The sequence below is a fragment of the Mesoplodon mirus genome (genome assembly GCF_964341445.2).
Source record: "Mesoplodon mirus genome assembly, chromosome: 3".
NCBI lineage: Eukaryota > Metazoa > Chordata > Mammalia > Artiodactyla > Ziphiidae > Mesoplodon > Mesoplodon mirus.
The window spans coordinates 15,585,286-15,608,277 of record NC_138978.1 but is presented as its reverse complement, the minus strand read 5'-3'; the positions used below and the strand labels follow the sequence as shown (position 1 = coordinate 15,608,277).

Genomic DNA, 22,992 nt, shown 5'->3' with positions numbered 1-22,992 from the left:
GTGCTCCGCAATAAGAGAAGCCACTGCAATGAGAAGCCCTCGCACCACAAAGAAGAGTAGCCTCCGCTTGCCAAAACGAGAGAAAGCCCGCATGCAGCAACAAAGACCCAATGCAGCCAAAAATAAATAAAAATAAAAATAGATTTTAAAAATGAAATAAAATGACAGGTACCTAATATAATATATTAGAAGATGATTAATGCTATTGAAGCAAAACTATAGCATAGTAAAGGGGATGAGGAATAGGGGAGATTATAACTAGGGGGATCACGGTAGACCTCATGGAGAAGGTGACATCAGAACAAAGACTTGATGGGTACAAGAAGTGAACCATGAGGATATCTAAGGAAAGAACATTCCAAAGAAAAACCAGTGCAAGGGTTCAGAGGTGAGAGTGTGCTTGGGACAGTCAAGGGGTAATGAGAATCCTGTGTGGCTGGAACAGAGTGAACAAAGGAGACTGTACTAGGAGAGGTTGGACAAATAATGGAGGAGAGGGTGTCCTACATATAAGGCTTTCTGGCTGTTATAAGGACTTCGTGGACTTTGTCATATTCTTTGAGTGAAGTGGCTGATGATTTAGGTTGCTGAGAAGATTGTCAGATGGCAAGTGTAGAAGCGAGGAGATCAGTTAAGAAATGGTAGCAATAGTCTAGGCAAGAAATTATGGTGATTTGGACTAGGGTGTTAGCAGAAAGATAAAAATTGGATGCATTGGATAGAGCCCATGGTTTGGATATGGAGTGTGAAAGAGAGGAGTCAAGGATGGCTGTAAGGATTTTTAGCCTGGGCACTTGAAGGAATAGAGTTGCCGTTCACTGAGATGAGTAAGACTGTGGGTGGCCAGGGTTGGCAAAGTGCAGGAGAGATGAGAGATTCAGTTTGAAGCATGTTAAGTTTGAAATGCACATTAGGACATCCAGGTAGAAAAAGGTGTGTGTCTGGAGTTCAGGGGAGAAATGCAGGCTAGAGATTTTTGTGTAGATAGCCAAATGGGAGTCATGTAGATGGATTTAAAGCCGTGAGACTGGATGAGATTACCAAGGGAGTAAGTGAAGATAGAGAGTCTAAGTCTGGGAGACTCCACCATGTGGAAATCAGGGAGGAGGGGGAAATGGCAAAATACTAGAAAAAGAGCAAGGTTGGGGGAGGGCGGTGGTATGAGAAAACCAGGGGAATGTGGCATCTTGGAAGCTACCATACTTGCACGTGTTTCCAGAAGAGGAGGAAATAGTCAGCCGTGTCATATTCAGCTAAGAGGTCAAGTCATATAATGACTGAGAACTGACTTTGAATTTAATAAAGAGTATTTTCAATGAGAGGTAAGGATGAAGCCTACTTGGAATGGTTTTAAGAGAATGGGAAGAGAGGAGTTGAAGATAGTTAAGTATGAGCAATACATTAATTTTTTTAAAAGAGTGTTACTATAAAGGAGAGCAGGGAAGTGAGGTGCTAAGTAGAGATGAATGTAGAATTGAGAGTTGTGGCCTCTCCTGTTGCGGAGCACAGGCTCCGGATGCACAGGCTCAGCAGCCATGGCTCACGGGCCCACCCGCTCCGCGGCATGTGGAATCTTCCCGGATCGGGGCGCGAACCCATGTCCCCTGCATCAGCAGGCGGACTGTCAACCACTGTGTCACCAGGGAAGCCATGTTTTTTTTTTTTTTTAAGGTGGCAGATATAACATGTCTATTTGCTGATGGGAATGATCTTCTAGAGGGAGGAATTGATTTGGATAAAAAGGAAGAACTAATTGCTAGGACAGTGTCTTCAAATAGTGACAAAGGCAGAATCTACTATACAGGTGGAGGGCTTGACTGTGGATAGGAACACTGACCCTTCATCCAAAGGAACAAGAAGGAATATCAGATTACGGATGCTGGTGGTTGGGTAGGTGTGGGAACTGGTGGAAGTTCTCTACTGATTGCTTCATCACTCAGATAAAATAATTAAGAATGGAACAGAACAGAAGCCCTTGGAAATCTTGGCTGGTGATTATGAATGTACAGTTATATTCATTGTAGTCTTTGCCAGGCGGTTCTAGGAAGTTGAGTGTTTCGACTTCTGGTATTGTACTAAGGTAACACCTTCACTCTTAGTTTTTTTTTTTGTTTGTTTGTTTGTTTGTTTGTTTTTGCGGTATGCGGGCCTCTCACTGTTGTGGCCTCTCCCGTTGCGGAGCACAGGCTCCGGACGCGCAGGCTCAGCGGCCGTGGCTCACGGGCCCAGCCGCTCCGCGGCATGTGGGATCTTCCCGGACCGGGGCACGAACCCGTGTCCCCTGCATCGGCAGGCGGACTCTCAACTACTGCGCCACCAGGGAAGCCCCACTCTTAGTTTTGTTTGACTCAGCCTGTGTTCAATTCCCAAAGCAAATGAGCAGTTCTTGGGACAGGTACTTCAAAAGACTAATGTTTGGGGCTTCCCTGGTGGCGCAGTGGTTGAGAGTCCGCCTGCCGATGCAGGGGACACGGGTTCGTGCCCTGGTCTGGGAAGATCCCACATGCCGCGGAGCGGCTAGGCCCGTGAGCCATGGCCGCTGAGCCTGCGTGTCTGGAGCCTGTGCTCCGCAACGGGAGAGGCCACAGCAGTGAGAGGCCCGCGTACCGCAAAAAAAAAAAAAAAAAAAGACTAATGTTTGAACCACTCTTTCTAAAATACCCTTTATTCAAACCGAAGCTAATTTTGGCGTCTGTTTAATATATGTCATGTAAGTCACAGCCTTTTTTGGTTACTTTAAATCAAGGTAGAAATTTTCAAGTAGAAATTTTTACATTTAATATTGGACTGTTGTGATTTTTAAAATGTATTAAACATTAGCTCACACCCATTTACAAAAGGGGAGCAAATTTCAGTTTTAAAATTCTCCATAGTTATGAGAGTCTATAAATTTTGGGAGAGCCTATAAATGTTAGGTAAAGATTTAAAGCTTAGCCTGTCAACTCTAGTCCTGGAGCACAGTTGATTTTCCTACCACATCCTTCCTGTAGAATCTTCTTTCCCAAGGATTTTTTTTTTCCCCTTTCTAGTTTCTTCCCTTTTAGTCACGCGTGGAGTTCCAAGTGATGGATTGTTGTTCAGGCCCTTTGTATTAGAAAAACATATCAAGGTCCGAGACACACGTACTAGATGCCTATTCTAATCTTGGCCTTGCTACTTCTGAGCTACTTGCTTTTGAAGTTAATCACGTCTGCATTTTCTGGGCCTCGATTTCCTTCACTGTATAAAGAGGAAAAGATAAGACCACTGTTCCTAAAACTACACAGCAAATCACCTGGGAAACTTACTAAAAATATAGATTCCTCAGCCTCATAACAGTCACTCACCTGTTATCAAGGGATTGGGGATAGAGTGGCAGATCTGCATTTTAAAAAAGAAAATGTCCCAGTTGATTTTAAACCTAGCCAAATTTGGAAACCCTGGATCACTGCGAAATCTTCTTGCTTTCTTACCGTGCAAACTGTGACCTCACTTTGTTGTCACAGTCTATTAGGTGGGTGTGTGCCAAACTGGACTCCCTAACTGTTAAGAATGGCCGCTCTGTGCTCTCTTAGCTGCTTCTTTGTAGAACTAGCTACCTGTTACCCTAGTTAGGAATAGCCTACTTTCTGAGGAAATGATTATGGAGAAAGGTTTTGGGTGTTGGTTGCCCCAGACTCTTCATACATAACTACCTAACTTTCAAACCAACCCAACTAGGTTGGCGCTACTATTATCCCCATTTTGCAGGTGAGGAAACTGAAGCTCAGAGAATCACCTAATAATTTACCTAAGATCACACAGCCAATAAGTGACGGAGCAGTGATTGAAACGCAAGATTTTGTCTCTAGAGTCTGTGTTTTTTTCTACTATGACATGCTGTGAGTAGTTTTATTTTATTCTATAGTTTGCTAGTTTCACATTATCAATTTTACTTTTTAAATGGACTTTTAAATTTTAGAATAGAACAGAGTTCCCACAACCAGTTTTCCATGTTGTTAACATCTAATCATAATAGTACATTTATGACAATTAATGAACCAATATTGATACATTATTATTAACTGAAGTCCATACTTTATTCACATTTCCTTATTTTTTTATTCTGATGTTCCTTTTCTGTTCCAAGATCTCATCCAGTTCACATTACATTTAGTCTTCATGTCTCCTTAGGTTCCTCTTGGCTATGACAGTTTCCCAGACTTCCTTGTTTGTTGATCTTGACAGTTTTAGGGGTATTTTGTGGACTATCATTCAGTTGTGGTTTGTCTGGTGTTTTTCTTATGGTTAGACTAGAGTTATGGATTTGGGGGAAGAAGACCATAGTGGTATAGTGCCCTTTTCATCACATCCCATCAAGGGTACATACTGTCAACATGATTTATCACTGTTGATGTCACCCTTATCACCTGGCCGAGATAGTGTTTATTAGATTTCTCCACTATAATAATTATTCTTTTTTTTCCCTCCTTTTAAAATTCTTTTTTAAAGTTTGTTTATTTTCCTGTGATTCTCTTTTCTTTATTTATAGTTGCCCTTGGTCCTTGACATTCAGTTTGAGGGGGAATAACTAAGCTCTCTGGCCATTATGTCTATCATCAGAGTCAGGAAAGGATGATGAGCAGAGGGTATGTCAGCAAAGAAACCTTTTCGCAGCTTAGAGAATTTTAAAATATCAACATGATTTGCCTTTTTTAATTTTTTGGTGGGAAGCAGGAGGATGCTGAAGACAGAATCTCTCTTTTTATTATGACTTAACCCGATCAAGATCCTTCCAGCTATCCAGAGTCAGAAGCTCTGTTGGAAATAATTTTCTTTCCTTAGGACAATTCCCCAAGAGAAAAACCACATCTTACAAAATCACTGAGTAATCCTGCAGAAAGTCTACTTTTGGAGTCGGGCAGGAAAAAGAAAGAGTATTGGTCATATCAGATGTTTATAGGAAGGCCCAGAATATCCTCAGAAGCTGAAAAGTGCTGGAACTATCCAGAAGTAACTGCCCAGAGTGTCACTGTTTCTCTTCTGTGTAAATGATACCTTAAAAATGATACTCATAGGGTTCTTGGATCCATTGATGAAGCTTTCTGTTCTGTGTCTAGTGGAAAAGCTTACTCTTAGGTTTTCTACTGCCCTTTCCTGAGCCTGTGGTAATATCACCTGGAAAGAAGGGAGTCTGGGACTGATACCTGGCACCAGGTATAACCAAAACAGCTGACGGAAAAATCTGTTCTGGAGAAGATCACCCAGTCCTTCCCTTGCCTTAGGTCCCAAATGTCAATGCTGACATTGAAATAGCTGGATGTGGAATTTTTTAGGATAAAATGTATTAGTGTACTTATGGGCTTTAGATTCTGCTTTTTAGCATTGTTTTGCATCTAAACACTTTATACATTTGTTAAAAAAATCACCATTATATGTAAATGTGTTCTGAGAATACCTGTCTATGGAGAAGGGGGAGAAATGGTTGCTTATCAACTGGTAAATATTAGACTGTGTAGCAAGAGGACACTGTTGCATGCCTTCAAGCTTCTCTTCTGTCATAAAAACAAATCATTGATCTCATTGTTTTAATATTTCCTTTGTGAAGGAGAAGTCCCAGTTCGTTCTTACCTACAGATCTTTTCTTGATTACCAGTTGTATTGATTACCAAAATGTATTAAAATCTGTCCTTAGTTTATCTCTTCCATGTTGGAAGTTCTATATCCTTTAACTTTATTCATTTGGTCCAACTCATGAGCCTTTTCTGTCCTTTCTTAAAACCTTCTAATTTTTTTTCTTATTTTAGATAGAAGTTCAGAGTGTCATTGAGAATAAGCAGTGACTTTCTTTAGAATTCTGAGCTTTCATATCTACACATGTGTTCATGTCTGCCTACTATCTTGACAAGCCATTTTTGGTTGCTCTTGGATTCCTTGTGCAGTAAAACTCTCAGACCATCTAGTGTTTCTGTTTATTGTCAGGTATCCACATAATTCCCTACCCCACACCCCACCCCGGGCAAGAGCACTTCATTTTGTATGATTTATTAATGTTGTGTCCTGAATGAAATTTTAGAAAGCTAGTCCTGTATGGGGGAACACAAAAGGTATTGTCCTTGTGTTGTTTCTAACTTCTCCTTCCCCATGAATGACCCTGTTGGTTTCTAGTACACTCAGCAGTACAGTGTACCAACTCGTGCCCAGTGCACATTGTTTGGCTGTTTACAGTCCAGGATCAGGCCACTTTCTCAAGTTTTCCAACTCTCTTAACCTTGAGGCGATTTTGTACAGAATCTACAGGGTGCTCTTCCCAGGTGGGTGAGAGTTGTGTTTGGTCATTTATTAACTTAAAAATATCAGCCTGAATTCTGGGAAACTACTTTATCCTTTCAAAGCTCAGAAGCTACCTCTCATCTCTTCTTTGGGAGATGAACTCTTGAGCTATACTTTAATTGACTCTACTTATCAAACAAGTAGTACCCCTGATTATTTTCTCTTTTCCATAGTTCTCTTGAAAGTGATTATGGGCTATGGATTTTATATGTGGTTTGTTGGCTTTTACACTGTGTTCCTTTCTTGCTTTCTCTTCCCATTTTAGTAAACTTTCTGAAATCCCATTGCCCAGTCTTAAAATGTTTGTTGCTATTTGATTTATATGTATATATGAGTTATAGAGTGGTTAGATATTAAATGAGGAATGTGTTCTTAAAGACCTCACATAATGAATTTTAATTCTGACAATGGATTGCTGGTATTTCTGTTTACTGGTGAAAGTAGTGGGTGATGCCATGTGACAACAGTGTAACATGCTTTAACATTAGCTTTGGTATTAGCCATTTTTTCTTTCTTAACAATACATTTATTAAGACAGTTTACATATAGGAAAATGAACAAATCTTAAGTGTGTAACTCAAAGACTTTTTAACATATGTATACAGCCATGTGATGATCACCTAGATCAAGATACAAAATACTGCTATCACTTCAGAAAGCTCCCTTGTGCCCCTTTCCTGTCAGTACCACTCCCCACAGAGGTAACCACTATTCTGACTTGCAAGAGATTTTTTTGAGATTCATCTTGGTTTTTTTTTTCAGATTCATCCATGCGGTTGCATCTGTCAGTGGTTTATTCCTTTTCATTGCTGTCAGTATTCCGTAACATGAATATACCACTTTTTTTTGAACCCATGCTCCTGTTGATGGATACTTGGGTTATTTCCACTTTGAATATAGCTGCAGTCAACATTCTTACATAAATTTGTTTGTGGACATATGCACTCATTTCTTACTTAAGACCTACTTGTCAACTTTAAAGAATATTCTAGGGGGCTTCCCTGGTGGCACAGTGGTTAAGAACCCGCTTGCCAATGCAGGGGACAAGGGTTCGAGCCCTGGTCCAGGAGAATTCCACATGCCACGGAGCAACTAAGCCTGAGCGCCACAACTACTGAGCCTGAGCTCTAGAGCTCACAAGCCACAACTACTGAGCCTGTGCACCACAACCACTGAAGCCCACGCACCTAGAGCCCGTGCTCTGCAACAAGAGAAGCCACCACAATGAGAAGCCCGTGCACCATAATGAAGAGTAGCCCCCGCCCGCCTCAACTAGAGAAAGCCCGCGTGCAGCAACAAAGACCCAACGCAGCCAAAAATAAATAAATAAAAGAATATTCTAGACACACTAAGTACCCAGAGAGTTCTCTCCTCACTTAGTCTTGCTCTAAGTAGGAGGATATAGTGATATAACTAAGTATTTTAGAGGTTTGAAGAGAAAAGACCACTCAGCTAGTAATTAAAGGTACACTCATTATTAGGGCCTCATGACCTCAAGTGATGGGAGGAAGGCTAGTTGGTGGTAGTACCATTAAGAGCATGGTTTTTGTGCCGAGCAAACACAGGTTTGCATCTGATCTCTTCAGGCTAAGGTTGCTTAGTAACTGGATGACCTTAGACAGGTTGTTTAACATTTCATTTGCCTCACCTATAAGGTAGACATGGTAATACCTACATTTCATAACTTTTGTTCAGATTATATACAATACACCTTTATATGTATACTGAAGTCCTAGCTAAGGAGTGTAGAGAGTGGTCATAAGTTATCCTCGAGTTCCCAAAGCTTGAAAAGTGCATTCATTCCTTTGTTCATTTTCATGCCTTTATTTATTGAGTATTTATGCCCAGTGCTGTTGTAAGTCCTGCAGATATAGATGTGAACAAGCAGCAAGATCTATAAGACAATAAACAAATCAATATGAAGAAAATACAAAGAACTAAGAAGAAAATAACTGGTGGTGCAAGAAAGTAGATGGAGGTGTTTAAATAAGTTATAAAATGTATATAGAGCCAGGACTTATATGGATGGGTAGGTTTTTAAAAGAAATATGACTTATGAGGAGAAAAGTAGTAAACTAATGAAATAGGATTCTGTTCACAATTTGTTGCCTTTTTTTTTTCTTGGCCCTGCCATTTGGCTTGCGGGATCTTAGTTCCCCAACCAGGGATTGAACCCCGGCCCTGGCAGTGAAAGCGCCAAGTCCTAACCACTGGACTACCACAGAATTCCCTGTTACAAGTTATTTTTAAGACTAGTTGTTTTGTTTTGTTTTTAAATTTATTTATTTTTGGCTGAGTTGGATCTTCGTTGTGGTTCACGGGCTTCTCATCTCGGTGGCTTCTCTTGTTGTGGAGCACAGGCTCTAGGCATGCGGGCTTCAGTAGTTGAGGCTCACGGGCTCTAGAGCGCAGGCTCGCAAGTTGCGGCACGTGGGCTTAGTTGCTCCGTGGCATGTGGGATCTTCCCGGACCAGGACGGGAACCCGTGTCCCCTGCACTGGCAGGCGGATTCTTAACTGCTGCGCCACCAGGGAAGCCCAAGACTAGTTGTTTAAAGATTATGTGATTTTGCTTAAAACAACTCTGACATATTTGAATCTCCATCTCCATTTTTTTGTTTTCGTAGTAGGAAGGCATCCAGGGCCCAGATACCGTAGTGCTAATCGCTATGAGGAAGGCATAGGGTGTTACTTAAGTGACTACTTTTAATTCTTTGTTGAGTTAGCTCCTTCCTGCTTCATGGACCCGTTCCTGGTTAATCCTCTTTATGAGTTGGTGATTTCTCCATGTCTCCTCTAGCCCTATGCAATCCTGGAACAGCCTGGATCTCTGGTGGTCTTGGGAGATGGGAATGAGTGCAGAGCCAGTGGGTTCCCCTAGGAAAGGAAGGAATCCTTTTCTGTTTGTTTATAAAGTTCAGATCCTGGGATTTTTCCAGAATACATGCTTTTCTAAGGTGGGTACACATTCTCTCCTGGTGGAGAGAAGAGTGGGGAAATTTGCATAGCACAAATCTGGGTAAACTTTAGTCCTCTAAGGAAGAGAATAAATAAGGTTCTACCATATTTCAGTTTAGCTCTCTCGTGCCTGACTAGGATTTTCCTGTTTTGTTACCAGGCCAGAAACTTTATGACTCGCAACATTGTTTTCACTTCTAAACAGAACCACTTAAAAGGGCACCTGCCCCCCCAACCCTGAGAACTGCAATTAACAAATTACCAGATTAGACTCAGACTCTGGACCTCATCTCCTTCCCCAGAAATTGAATCAAAAGACTACTTAACATGGTAACAAGGAACTGTTACTGGTTTTCATGTTGTTAGTTTTTAACTGATAAGTGCTGCCTTATTTATCAGGTGGTCTTTCATGTGGGTTTGTTTAGAAGTGAAAACTGCCAACAGGGAATTTCTTTTTGTTCATGCCTATGGCCTATATAGTTATACAGGATCTAAAAGTTTCTCATGCCTATTACAAAAGTTCCTCTTGTTTTGGATGTTCTGTAAATGACCCAGGGAGTGATGTTTTTAAAGATATGGGTATAATTGTAGTAATGAAAATGTGTGCCCTGAAGCCTGAGATCCAGGCAAGCTTCCTCTAATATTAGTGAGTTGTTTTGATATCAATCAGTAACTTTCTGACCATGTTGCAACTGAGGAAAAAAATAGGAAAAGGAAAAAAAAATTGGAGTGTGAGGGGAACACCTAAAGAAGTGTTTGGCCTTTCCCCTGCTGAAAGGCACATTGATACCTCCAGGGTAGGTTGTGATGAACTGGAGCCAGGTCTCATCCCAGCCCACAAGGGATCCATAACCATTCGGCTTCCTTGGATGGGTTCAGTTCTGCAAACATTTTCATGAGAAATAGTTCCTGTTCTCTAGGATAATATAATAATATAATCTTATCGGGAGATTCTAAATGGATAATTTCAGCACTGTACTGAATGCTCAGATTGAGGTTAGATAAAGGATGTCCCTCTCCGTTCACCCCTCCCTCCCCTAGGAGGGTCTTTAGCCCAGCATGGGAAGGAATGTGCTGGTCCTGGAGAAAGCCATGTCTAGAAGAACTTAGTTCTTTTGCATCCAGTACCATGTCCTTGGTGACTAACTTAAGTCCCTATTTTAGAATTAAAGAGCCCCGTTGGCTAGAATCAAGTCTTAGAAAGCAGGAGTTTAGGGGTTCTGGAGTGACTTTGCCAAAGAGTAACTTTATATTTATCTCCTACCTTTGTTCTTTAAAATAGGCATTATAGTTTTGTATCTTCCCTGGCCTGTAAATAATTGAGGATACTCAACATAATTATTATTGGCCACATTGAAGTTAAATTGGAAACATTTTCATTAGCTGAAGAGAAACTGGTATCTGTTCCAGATAGAACCTCTGTGGTCCTGGCTGCATACTTTGGAGACCATTCTGAATAGTTACTAGTCTTCAAGGTGTTTACAGTGCCCAAGACAGACTTTATACTCATGAATTGTGTTCTTCTCAGTTTTCCTTTTGTCTCCCCCTTCCTCAAGTCATAAAACCATGAAACATGCTTTTCTTGTTCTGATTACAAAGTATTACCTATAAAGTCAAACCAGTTTAGAGATGTAAGCAGTTAAATTATAACTCCAGTAGTTTTTCTTTAAAGGGTCTCTTCCGTCCTAAGTTATAAGTGCCAGCCTATCTTCTTGTGCCCTGTAGGTTTTCTGATTGCAGATGCTAATGTGGTGTCTGGGAAATACCTCTCCAAATTATTCTTCTCTTGACCTCTGACTCTTGCTATCAAGGTCAGTCACTTCACACACTACCATAATGACAGTTCTGTCACACCAAGGGCTTGGTCCACTTCCCAAGACCCAGCTTGGGTCCTATCAGCAAAACTCATCTTCCCCTACGCCCTCCCCCACCCCCCACACCAACTCAGGCTCCTCACTACCACAGAAGAGTACCCACAGAAGAGAAACTGTGAGGTAGGGTTGTTGGTTAATCTGGCCTATCTGGTCTTATTTTGCCCTCAAGGCCAGTTTTGTGTGGGATGGACGAATGTACCTCATTTGGAGCTACGAGTGAATGCCTTTCATTGGACCTACCCTGAGAAAGTGAGTGCGAGTGAAGAGTTGTTAATATGAGATGGAGAGTATGACCTGAAACCTCAGTCCCATTTTTCATTCTTTAACGTCCCCTTTGGCATCATTACTACAAAATAGTAATTATTTGAAAGCATCCAGGGAAAAGTTTTTGACTTCCAGTTAGGAAGCAATTTAGACCCCCTTTTTAAAAAAGCAAATCACACACCAAAGCATTCTATAACTCCATGAGCGAAGTGGAGATTGTTTTGTCCAGTACTTTTCTTCTGGATTAATTGGCATGCCAGTGAGTCTCCCTTGGTAAAATTGTTCATGCTCATAGTTTTCTTGTTTTCAAACTTTACCTCTTGTAAGTACCTAATTCCTAGTATTAGATCTTTCTATTTTCAGAGTCATGGAGAACTATTAGCAAGTCACTTATGTTGCTGTAAATAAGTCTTAAAGTGACTTGTCTGAAAGCAGTAGGTGGAACATTTTTTTTCCACTTATTTATTTTGCAGAGTGTAGGTTCAGTAACATGTAGATGAGGATGACCAAGGAAATATTTGTGTATTGAAAATGTTAAAGTAGTTCCTTTCAGCACCCCTTTAATCAAAGCACTTGGCAGGGAAAACCCACTTTGGACCCATGTTCATATAGTCATAAACAGAGTGTATGTACAGAAGAAGTCTGGATAGATTCAGTGTTAAGGAAAATCATATAAACTGGGGAAAAAGTCAAAAGGCTGACCACATACCCTTTTAATGTCATCTTTGAGCATTTTCTAACAGGTTCACCCAAGGATTATTTAAGTCTGCAACATGGTTCTCAAAGTCTAGTCCCCAAACATCAGCATCACCTGGGAACTTGTTAGAAATGCAACTTCATGGACCCTACCCCATACCTACTAAATAGGAAACTCAGAAATGCGTACCAGCAATCTGTGTTGTAACAAGTCCTTCAGCTACTTCTGATACAACTGAAGTTTGAGAACTACAGCTCGAGGGGAATGGTAACTATAACATCTGAATAGTAAACCAATAATATTAATAAATAATGCTCACAGTATGGAGAAGTAAAAGTAGCTTTTTAGTCATGCATAAAATACAGGCACCCTCAATTAGAATGGGTGCTTGTTTTATCTTGTGTCAAACAATCGCGCTTCTCTTCTAGTACTAGGGTCTACGTGAGTAGCCACCACAGTTGTGGGAAAGTGGCATAGAAACCAAACCAGAATTTGGCATCGCTTCACTGTTTTACCATCGTCTTTGCAAAAGTAAACGAGAATGCCTTGTAATTCTACCACTGTCTTTCGTATGTGAAAATTTCTTCTGATTTCATAGGAGTCTTGGGAAACATGTGAGCCAGTTAGTGATTTTAGGGAATGTTAGTTCTGTGTATAGGGTGCCTATCTGATTATCCAGTTTCCCACAGATGCCTTTTTGGCTTGTGCCTTGTTTTGAAACTTGCTCCATTGATCATATCTCCTGTGTGATCAGAGGCCTTTGGTGTTTGGGGAAAGAAGCCGGTGAGGATAACCATCAGCTCTGGGAGGAACGAGCTTAAGTAACATGTCTGTCCAAGTCTGACACGGGCATATTTGGTCCTGTGGTGCTTGATGAGAACCGACTTGGGAGTGACACCCTTTCTAACTCCACTTCTGTGATACAATGATATTTAGACTGTCTAGAGCCCCAGTGACCTCATATTTTGAAGGCAGGCCGAGAAAGGTCCTAATGAGTAGAAAACCTCCATTTATAAGTTTTCTTGAAGGAAGGGTGTTTATTTCATCGTATGTCACCATGATGATGATGGGCCTTTTAACTGTGGAAGGTCTTGTTGTCAGACTGCCCTGTACTGTACAAGATTTCCAGTGACTCATTCCCTCTCTAACGTCATAGGTGGGTGTGTTAAACAACCATGTGATTTCATTCTAGCTACTGTATGGAATGAATTGCTTGCACATAGGTGCAGTTCTTCAAAGTTTAGGACCTGATATTTTATCTAGGGATAGTCCATATAAAAGTTACTTTCCTTGCCCAATAATGTATGGTCATTTTGTTTGTTTGTTTGTTTTTTAATAAAGTTTGTAAATGCTACTCTTTACATAGCTTGCTTTTCTTGGAACTTTAAAACAGCAAATAAAGGTATGTAATTTGAAAATGAGTTTTCTTGTTTTTCTAAGAATTCTGGTAAAGATATTGTTTGCTTTCCAGAACTCGGATAAATAGACTGTTTATTCTTTTAAGATATAGAAATTGCCAAAATTCATTGACCTCTGCAGTCTCTGATCTCACCATAAATTTAATTCATTTCATTTGTGGACCTTGCGTTAAGATAATTGGGAGGGGAATTGAAGACCCTTTGCTTTAAACAAATTCAAAATAGGAAATATGTAAATTTTAAAAATGATAAAATTAGGGGCTCTTGGCAAAGGCTTTATAATATTGATTTCTTCAAGTAACAAGAATTTTAAAGTATCGAATTTGCAACAAATAATGTAAGCATTACATGCATGATTGGTCACAGAAAATTTGACACACCAGTATCTTTGACCTCTTGTTGCTGAACCAACTGTACAGAGGTTGTATGTTGAATTCTGTGCCCTCCCTCCCCCCTGCTTCATTTGTTCTTGTAGGGTAATTTTTTCCCCACTTTCCTTATAAATTGAGATGGAGAAGCACAATTTAACTTTTCAGTATGACTCTATATAGCTGTCAAGATAGTATGATGCTAAAATTAAAGCTTCCATATGTGACATAAAACAGACCTTGGAAATTTTGGATGAAGGGATTCTCCTACTTCTTTGGTTAAGAAGTAGAGGGAAATTTTTTGGCTTTCTTAAAGGTCAAGATATTTGAGAAGTCATTTCAGAAAGCCCTTATTTAAGATAATCCTTAAGGATTGATTTATCATTGTCACTGGTCCCAGTTTACCTTTCTTTGGAGAGCCTGGAGAACAAATAAAGGGTCTTGTCTATATTAGAGGTAGAGTGTGACCCAGAGCCTTGTGGAGAAAAAGAGATCCTAAGAATAGCCTTCTGTTCAATTTACTTATCTCTCTGTCTGTTCTAGGTCTGTGGCTTTAATTAATTAAGATTTAAGTTGTAGGGCTTCCCTGGTGGCTCAGTGGTTGAGAGTCCGCCTGCCAATGCACGGGACGCGGGTTTGTTCCCCGGTCCGGGCAGATCCCACATGCCACGGAGCGGCTGGGCCCGTGAGCCGTGGCCGCTGAGCCTGCGTGTCCGGAGCCTGTGCTCCGCAACGGCAGAGGCCACAACAGTGAGAGGCCCGCATACCGCAAAATAAATAAATTTAAATAAATAAAATTAAATAAAATTAAATTTTAAAAAAGATTTAGGTTGTAAATCAACTATATTTCAATTAAAAATTTTTAATACAAAGGAACGTTTAAAAAAAGATTTAGGAAAGAACTTTTTCAGCTTTGAAACACTCAGACCTTTTGAGGTGCCTGACTTGTTTGTGGTAACTACTCAGAAGGAATGTATCTGTGTGCATGAAGAACAATCTAGAGAATGAGTATAAGCTATGCCTCGGTATTCTCATCTGTAAAATGGAAATAAAGGAACTTCTCTGGTGGTCCAGTGGTTAAGACTCCACACTTGCACTGCAGTGGGCACGGGTTTGATCCCTGGTCTGGGAACTAAGATCCCACATGTTGTGTGGTATGGCCAAAAAAAACCCAACAACATAAAATGGAGGTAAAACTAGAGTTTTGGAAGGATGAAATTACTTAATACATGCAGAGTACTTAGAAATGTGCTTAGCATATAATAAATGCTCGGTAAATATTAGTCATTATCATTAGTAGCAGTAGTAATAGGTTTTTTTTTAAGTCTTTTAACTTTATTTTTTATTAATTAATTTTATTTTTGTTTGCGTTTGGGTCTTTGTTGCTGCACACAGGCTTTCTCTAGTTGCAGCAAGTGGGGCCTACTCTTCATTGTGGTGCACGGGTTTCTCATTGCAGTGGCTTCTCTTGTTGCAGAGCATGGGCTCTAGGCGCACAGGCTTCTGTAGTTGTGGCACGCGGTCTTCAGTAGTTGTGGCACATGGGCTCAGTAGTTGTGGCACACGGGCTTAGTTGCTCTGCGGCATGTGGCAGCTTTCTGGACCAGGGCTCAAACCCGTGTCCCCTGCATTGGCAGGAGAATTCTTAACCACCGCACCACCAGGGAAGTCCCAGTAAGTTTTAAGTAGCAGTAATTGTAATTTCTCTTAAAAGTCGGTCAGGTCACCCATCCATCCCTACCACCTTCCCCATACCGTGTGAACATAGGCATAGAATTTATAAAGTTAAAATCCTTTGTCTAAAGTAGTACTGTCTCTGTAATGATGGAAATGTTGTGTATCTGTACTTTCCAATTCAATAGTCACTAGCACATGTGGCTAAATGGTGACTGTGTTGGGCATGCAGGTCTAAAGTATGGTCTTTACTTGGGTTTGATTTTACATATTGTTATGTTTTACAAACAGTCTTTTTGATTCTGTGACTAGTTTTTCCCCTTAAGAGATATGTATTCTTATACTACATTTGTAATCTCTTTACACCCAGCAGTGGTAAACATTGGTTTGCCTTGCCTTATAAAGTATTGGTAATTTATTTCAAAAGATATTATAGGAAATACATAGTACACATGAAAGAGCAAACCCTAACTAGTCTTATCATGTTAACCATTGGTTTTTGTTTCCAAATCATAATTCAGTATATTTGAGTTACCTTTCTGGGACTCGGGATGACCTCCTTTTCATATCATGTAGCATTGGTTATAATTTCATTTCTATTGTACTTTCTTGAGCTAAATAGTTACTCTGCCAGGAATACTCTAATCATATTGTAGTAGTTAAATATGTCCACCAGTTCAGTTCTGTTCTCATAAACTTTGTGCCATGTAGAAAGCACTACTATCAGATGTCTGTGGCCAATTGACCTGGTATTAACGTCGTATTAATTTGCTTTAGCAATGATAATAACAATACCAGGCACTGTCCTAAATGCATTATGTGATTTAAGTCATTTAATTTTCACAACCACTCTTTTATATGGATATTCCTTGATCTATTTAAACACTGCAAATAAGCATCCTTGTTTCTTTTCTTTTTTCCTTTGCCCAGCTATCTTGTTAGATTAATCCCTAGAAATGGAATTTCTGATTCAAAGCATATGCACTTAAACTTTTTTGATACAAACTGCTCATTTTAAGTTAAAAATCCCACTTTTGTTTGTTTCCATGTTTTGCTTATTGGGGGAACCTTGGTATGCTGCTTCACTTTTCTGTGGGGGGAGGGTGCGCCTCACAGCTTGCGGGATCTTAGTTCAACGACCAGGGATAGAACCTGGGCCCTCGGCAGTGAAAGCACGGAATCCTAACCACTGGACCACCAGGGAATTCTCTGCTTCTTCACTTTATACACTCAATTTAAAAGCTGGGATCTCCAGTACCTCAAATTCAAATCCAAATTTTAGTCTGGAAAGTTTTTAAGCTACTACTCTGCTGAAGTCTGTTACATATTTTATTAGCTTTTTCCAACTTTTTCACAGTACTTAGGAGTTCCAAAGTAGGGGCAAGAACTTGAAGCTTTGTTTGGTATTTCACAAATTAAATCATTTTGGGATAACACTAGCGTTTTAACTTGACTGTTGTATCAGTTAGGCTTTCTAGTTGGGCTAGGAGGCTTCCTCCTAGGAGAGCAAAAGTTCTTAACCAGAAATCATGAGATTGTATGAAAGACAACATATCATGAGTAGCCCCCTTAGTCGTGATTCCTGTGAGGTATGAGGATAGCAAGAACTGACTCATGGAATACTTCACCTAGTGTCTCAGGAAGAACCATTCCTAGAGAAGACTTGTTTCTGTGGTCAGATCCTGCTCTGGATTGATGTGTGTTCTATTAGAAAAGTATTCAAAATATCTGATGCTCACTCCACATTCTGAGTGCTGGTACCTTCCTAGTAAATCATGTTGTTACTCTTTTTTTTTTTTTTAAGCACACCACGAGGCTTGTGGGATCTTAGTTCCCTGACCAGGAGTTAAACCCAGGCCCTCAGCAATGAGAGCACAGAGTCCTAACCACTAAACTTCCAGGGACTTCCCTCATGTTGTTACTCTTAAGTTGCATCCCAGGGAAGACTGTCCTCTTCTCCACCTTCTCAACCTCAGGACTGTGTAATCGACACCATTAAAGCAGTCTGAGCAGAGCTTTTCAAACGGTGTTCCCATACCCCTTGCTGAAGGGGGAGGCCAAGTTATCCACTGAAATTGGAGCACCTCAACAGCTATCATGTTAATATACTGCTGGGATTCTTTCTGCTTAAGATTTCCTTTGAAAAATAGATCCTATAGCTTTAACAACAACAAAAATTCTTTTTAATATTCCAGTATTAGTAAATACTGGATGAGACAAATTACTTTGGTCTTGAGCAAACTAAAGGTGGCAGGTAGAGTAAGGGATTGGGAGAAATAGCTATTGTTTCGAAGACAAGAAGCTCTGAAAAATGATGCTCCTGTGGGACATTTGTTAGCCGTAAAGTTTTCCAGCATAAGCCAAATTTCTATTGTTTTGAAATTTGGTCATCATAGCTCGGAGGTCCAGCCTGGAGGGCCTTAGTAGCCACTCTTGGCTGCAGTTTCATTGGAATGCTTTCATATAAAGCCTTGAAAGTCTGCTTCCATTGTGCTAGTGAGGCCCATAGCTAGGGGCCCAAAGGTCACTATGTTAACATTTGATTTATAGGACAAATGAGAACTGCATTCTGCCTCCTTTTTTTTTTTTTTTTTTTTAACCTATGTTTGTTAGCAGCAGTTATTTTTAAGTTGTATCTAGCCTCTATATATACTCCTCCCCGGATCCTTTACATGCTTTCCTTTGTGATCTCTGTTAAGCTTATTGAAGGGACGGACAGGAGAGTCAACATTTATTGAGTACCTGCTATGTGCCCGGCACTGTGCTAGGTGCTTTGAATATACTGTTTAATACTCAGAGCAACCTTATGAGATATATACTCTCATCCCTAATTTCAGGTGAACAAACTAAGCCTGAGAGAGACTAAGTAACTTTCCTCTAATTCAGGTTTCCTTACTTCAGTTATAAAAGACGTATAAATTGGTGATGATTTTCTCTCAGACCTGCAAACCCAGTTTTGTCTCCTCCTCTCCCTTATGCTTTGTAGAATTGGTTCCTGTTTTGCCAGTCTTCCAGGAAAAGGTGATCTATAGACAGCCTACTTATGGCTTTTTGTGAGGCCCTGAACCCTAACCATGCTGTTATTGACTTCTCCCAGGGTCCTATCCTTCCCCCAAAGCTGGCGCGACTCTGGTTGTATACAAGGACCTGCTGGTGCTGTTTGGTGGTTGGACACGGCCAAGCCCTTACCCCCTACACCAACCAGAGAGGTTCTTTGACGAAATACATACTTACTCACCCTCTAAAAACTGGTAAGCCACAAAGATAAGGTCCTTTCAATCTGGAGTAGAAGGTCTAAAATGTTTGGATTCCTTATCTTTTTTTGTGTGTCCAGGAATCTCTTTGAGAATTTGACGAAAGCTTTGGACTCTTTTCCCAGAAAAACAAAATGTTTACACATGCACAGATTTTGCCTACGGTTTCAGAGGGTTTATAGGACCCCCTTAAAACTTGAAGTTAAGAACGCTTATTCCGAAGAGAAAATGTAGAAGACATTTATTCCTCTTCCAAGAAAAATGAATGAGACAGTTGAAGAATAGAGAGCTCTTCGGCTTTGGTTACTGATTCCCCAGGAGTGCTATGGATCCAGATGATTCTTTACTCCATGCTTTGTCCCCAAGACTGACTCCCAGTTGTTTTACAAACTTGTCTTTTTTAAATGACAGTAACCTCTGTTCCTTGTAATGGACTACTTCGTACAGGGCTCTTGGCAGCCGCTACTGATCAGATCAGGCCTCTAGGAAGAAATAGCAGGTGGTGTTCCTTCAGCAAACTAGGCCGTAGCAGCTAAGGAACCATAATGGAATCCCTTGTCATTGTTTTCTCATCACTCTACCTCCAAGCCATACACATTGAGAAGTTGAAAGTGTATATAACGTTAGCAGATTCGTAGAAAAGGCATAAATACCTTGTGACATCCTCCATTTATTATCCTAACAGTTTCTCTACTGAAGGTGATAGGATTGTCATTTTAAATGGATGCCTGCTTAACTGTTTTCCACCTTAAACATGTAGGATCAGAAGCAGAGGGGCTGACTTCTTGGCTTCCTCCTGTCTTTTTATATTAGGTGGAACTGCATTGTGACAACCCATGGCCCACCTCCCATGGCTGGGCATTCTTCTTGTGTGATAGACGATAAAATGATCGTCTTTGGTGGCTCCCTAGGATCCCGGCAAATGTAAGTCTATTTGGTTTGCTCGCTATCAACCTGAACGTAAATACTCCTGGAAAAGTAAACTGGGTCAGAAAAGTAAACTAGTCAGGGTCAGTATTCCTGAGCATGGTTCTAATTAATCCAATAATTATCTCACCCCCTAGTGTTCCATTTTTTTATTCTAGTCATAGACCAATATGTTGAAAAACTTGCTCCATAGAATCAGGGCTATGTAGAATCTCTGTTTTGTTTGATATGTGGTTCAGTTCAGTGGGATAAGTTCTGATGGGGCCTCCACCTTCTCTGTTTCTACCTGTGCCTACAGAAGGCCGCCCTCTAAGAAGCAGAGTACTTTTCCTTCTTCTCCTTTATGGCCCAGCTCGTGACCCTTGGGGCTTTAGAGAAGGAGAGAGGTAGATTGACAGGACAGGTGGAAACGGTTCACTCTCCAAATAGGATGGATTGAGGGAATGGGTAGGAGCAAGAAAACCGTGTCAGGCCTGACATCCTCTGTGAGGTGGTTCTCCCTGCCCACTGTCCTCCACCTCTGGCCACGACTGGCCAGCTCAGGCCAGACCCGGAGCAGTCTGTCTGAATCACTATGTATCTGCTTTGGCATTAGGAGCAGTAGTGGTTGTTTCCTCTGTGCTTTGAAGTGGAAGTTGATGAGCTGTCAGCAGTAAAACCATTCCAGATCCAACCCTATTCCCCCTTAGGGTACTTTCCATCTTATTTTAAAACAGTATGGAGGAGACAATGTGAGCTCTGCCCTCCAGATGAGAGGGTTTAAGGCTTAAGGTATTGGAGCTCTTACTCCTGTGTTTCTGTGTGTGAATAAGTGACCATAGAGAGGGGACCATAAAATAGAGACTGCCATTTAGGGGTCTATCCTTGCCATACTGGTCCCTTGAGGGTTGGAGATGCCAATTTGTCCTTGATAAAAGTGCAGCTTTCATGAGCCATGGTGAAATTACCTTTTGTAGCCAAAGTCAATAAATCTTTATCTCCTGGACAATGGTAGAGCTGCCTTTTGAATAATTTTTTTCTCTTCCTTGTGGGTTTTGCCTTTGAAGGACTGTATCATGACTAGTATCTATTTCCTGCTATCACCAATTAATTAACTCTAGCTTTGGGTATTATTGTTTGGCTACAGACATGACTCAACTGAGGCCTTATGGGTCAATGGAAAGAGCAAAGGTTTGAAGGTCTCCTTTCCAGGGAAAGGAGGGGAAGAAAAATATAGTTGAGCGCTGACTGTGAGCATGGCACTTTGCGGGGCATCCTTATGAATGTAACTTCATTTATATCAGTTCTTGTGGGCCCTGAGAGCTCCCAACTGCTTCATTCTTTTGTCCTTGTCTTATAGGAGCAATGATGTCTGGGTCCTTGACCTCGAGCAGTGGGCGTGGTCCAAGCCGAACATCTCCGGCCCTAGTCCTCATCCTCGAGGTGGCCAATCTCAGGTGCTCAGAAATTAAAATAACTATTCAGCAAACACTGTAGCATCTTTCAGTTAGGACAGGAGAGGGAGGAGGGAGTCAGGTAAGATGCCAACATACAGAAGCCAAGGAGAATTTATCATTCTTTTTGGCTGGTATTTATTTTTCAACTTCTAATGGGTTATAATTATTTTTGTTGGCTTTATATTATGCCTCTCCTGAAAGCATTTACTTTGCTTTTTTATTTTTCAAGAGAACCCTGCATTTTATGTGGTTGGCACTCTCATGTTAATAATGTTTGATCAACAAAGAATCCATTCAGGTGAATCATCAGTAATTTGTTTACGAGGATCAGAATTGACATGGTTTGGGTAATGGAGATCTTATGGTAAATAGAATACCCTCATTTGGGAGCTGAGTAGACTATTTTCATTTACCACTGAAGTATAGGAAGCTCAGATGCCTGTGTCTTTGTAGGTTTATTTTAAATTTCTTCCTCTCCCCAGATTGTCATAGATGATGCAACTATTTTAATCCTTGGCGGGTGTGGCGGTCCCAACGCTGTGAGTATTGCTGGTGTGGCGTTCCCATGCCCGTGCTGCTAAGTATTCAAAACTTGCTCCCCCTGTCTCATCTTGTAAAAGTGTACGAGGCCATTTCTGTAGCACTTTTATTTAGAAAATACCTTTTCCACTTTGGGTATATAGCCTTTGCATTTTCTGGCCTTCTCCTCCACTCTCTTTTTGCGGGGGAAGCTTTTCATCAGAGACACTCGTCTATTGCATATCCCTGTCTGCAGTCTCCCTAACTCCCACTTAGTCTTTGGGCTGTAAGTTTTGCTGCTGTCGTTTTTTCAAGGAGGGGTGGGACAGAAAAGCAGATGGATAATGGCCAGAGTTCACACGGAATTTATTTAAGAATGCAGATCCAGGGCTTCCCTGGTGGCGCAGTGGTTGAGGGTCCGCCTGCCAGTGCAGGGGACGCGGGTTCGTGCCCCGGTCCGGGAAGATCCCACATGCTGTGGAGCAGCTGGGCCCGTGAGCCATGGCCGCTGAGCCTGCGCGTCCGGAGCCTGTGCCCCTCAACGGGAGAGGCCACAACAGTGTGAGGCCCGTGTACCGCAAAAAAAAAAAAAAAAAAAAAAAGAATGCAGATTCAGACATTCTGGATATGTATTATCTACCCTTTCATCAGTGTACACACACAGATACATACACACACATAAAACCACAGGCAAAATTCAAAACCACTTAAAATTGATTCATGGGGTCACAAGTACAATTTCACGTGCCAGGCCAGTGGTAATATATGAATGAATGAATGGCTAGAGATTTTGCTATTCTTTCTGAAGAATTCACACGCTCTATGACAGACAGCACAACTTTGAGATTCCAGCTCTGTGTGTGTATGTGTTTTGTAACATGTACCACACCTGAGTCCTGTTGTTGGTGCTTCTCTTACAGCTGTTCAAGGATGCTTGGTTGTTGCACATGCACTCAGGTCCCTGGGCCTGGCAACCACTCAAGGTAGAAAATGAAGACCATGGGGCCCCAGAACTGTGGTGCCATCCAGCTTGCCGAGTAAGTAGGGAACTGACAGGCCAGCAGAAGGAGAGGTCCTAAACTCTAAAGCCAAATTAACTCATCAGATTTCCAAGCAACTTTGTATGGAAATTGAAAACCCCTTGATGTCACAAAAGAGGTGGACATTGACCATAGCTTTTTGGGTATTTCTCACATACATGAGCCACTAGATGGAAAAACTTAACATGGGCCCCACTTATCCTTTAAGCCCCAGCTTTAAGCATCTCTTTGTCTCTAAAACTTGCCCCAGGGTCCCCCAAACAAATACTTGAT

At 41.1% G+C, this 22,992-nt stretch overlaps 1 protein-coding gene across 1 annotated transcript in view; it reads left to right on the top strand.

The window, feature by feature from the left end:
- The window catches only part of FBXO42 (F-box protein 42), a 92,007-nt gene that overhangs the window by 63,209 nt on the left and 5,806 nt on the right, over positions 1-22,992 (top strand). The window contains exons 5-9 of the mRNA XM_082613282.1: positions 18,641-18,794; positions 19,611-19,721; positions 21,064-21,160; positions 21,643-21,699; positions 22,600-22,716. Of these exons, the coding sequence (XP_082469408.1) occupies positions 18,641-18,794; positions 19,611-19,721; positions 21,064-21,160; positions 21,643-21,699; positions 22,600-22,716 (536 nt within the window). The remainder of the gene's footprint in view (positions 1-18,640; positions 18,795-19,610; positions 19,722-21,063; positions 21,161-21,642; positions 21,700-22,599; positions 22,717-22,992) is intronic.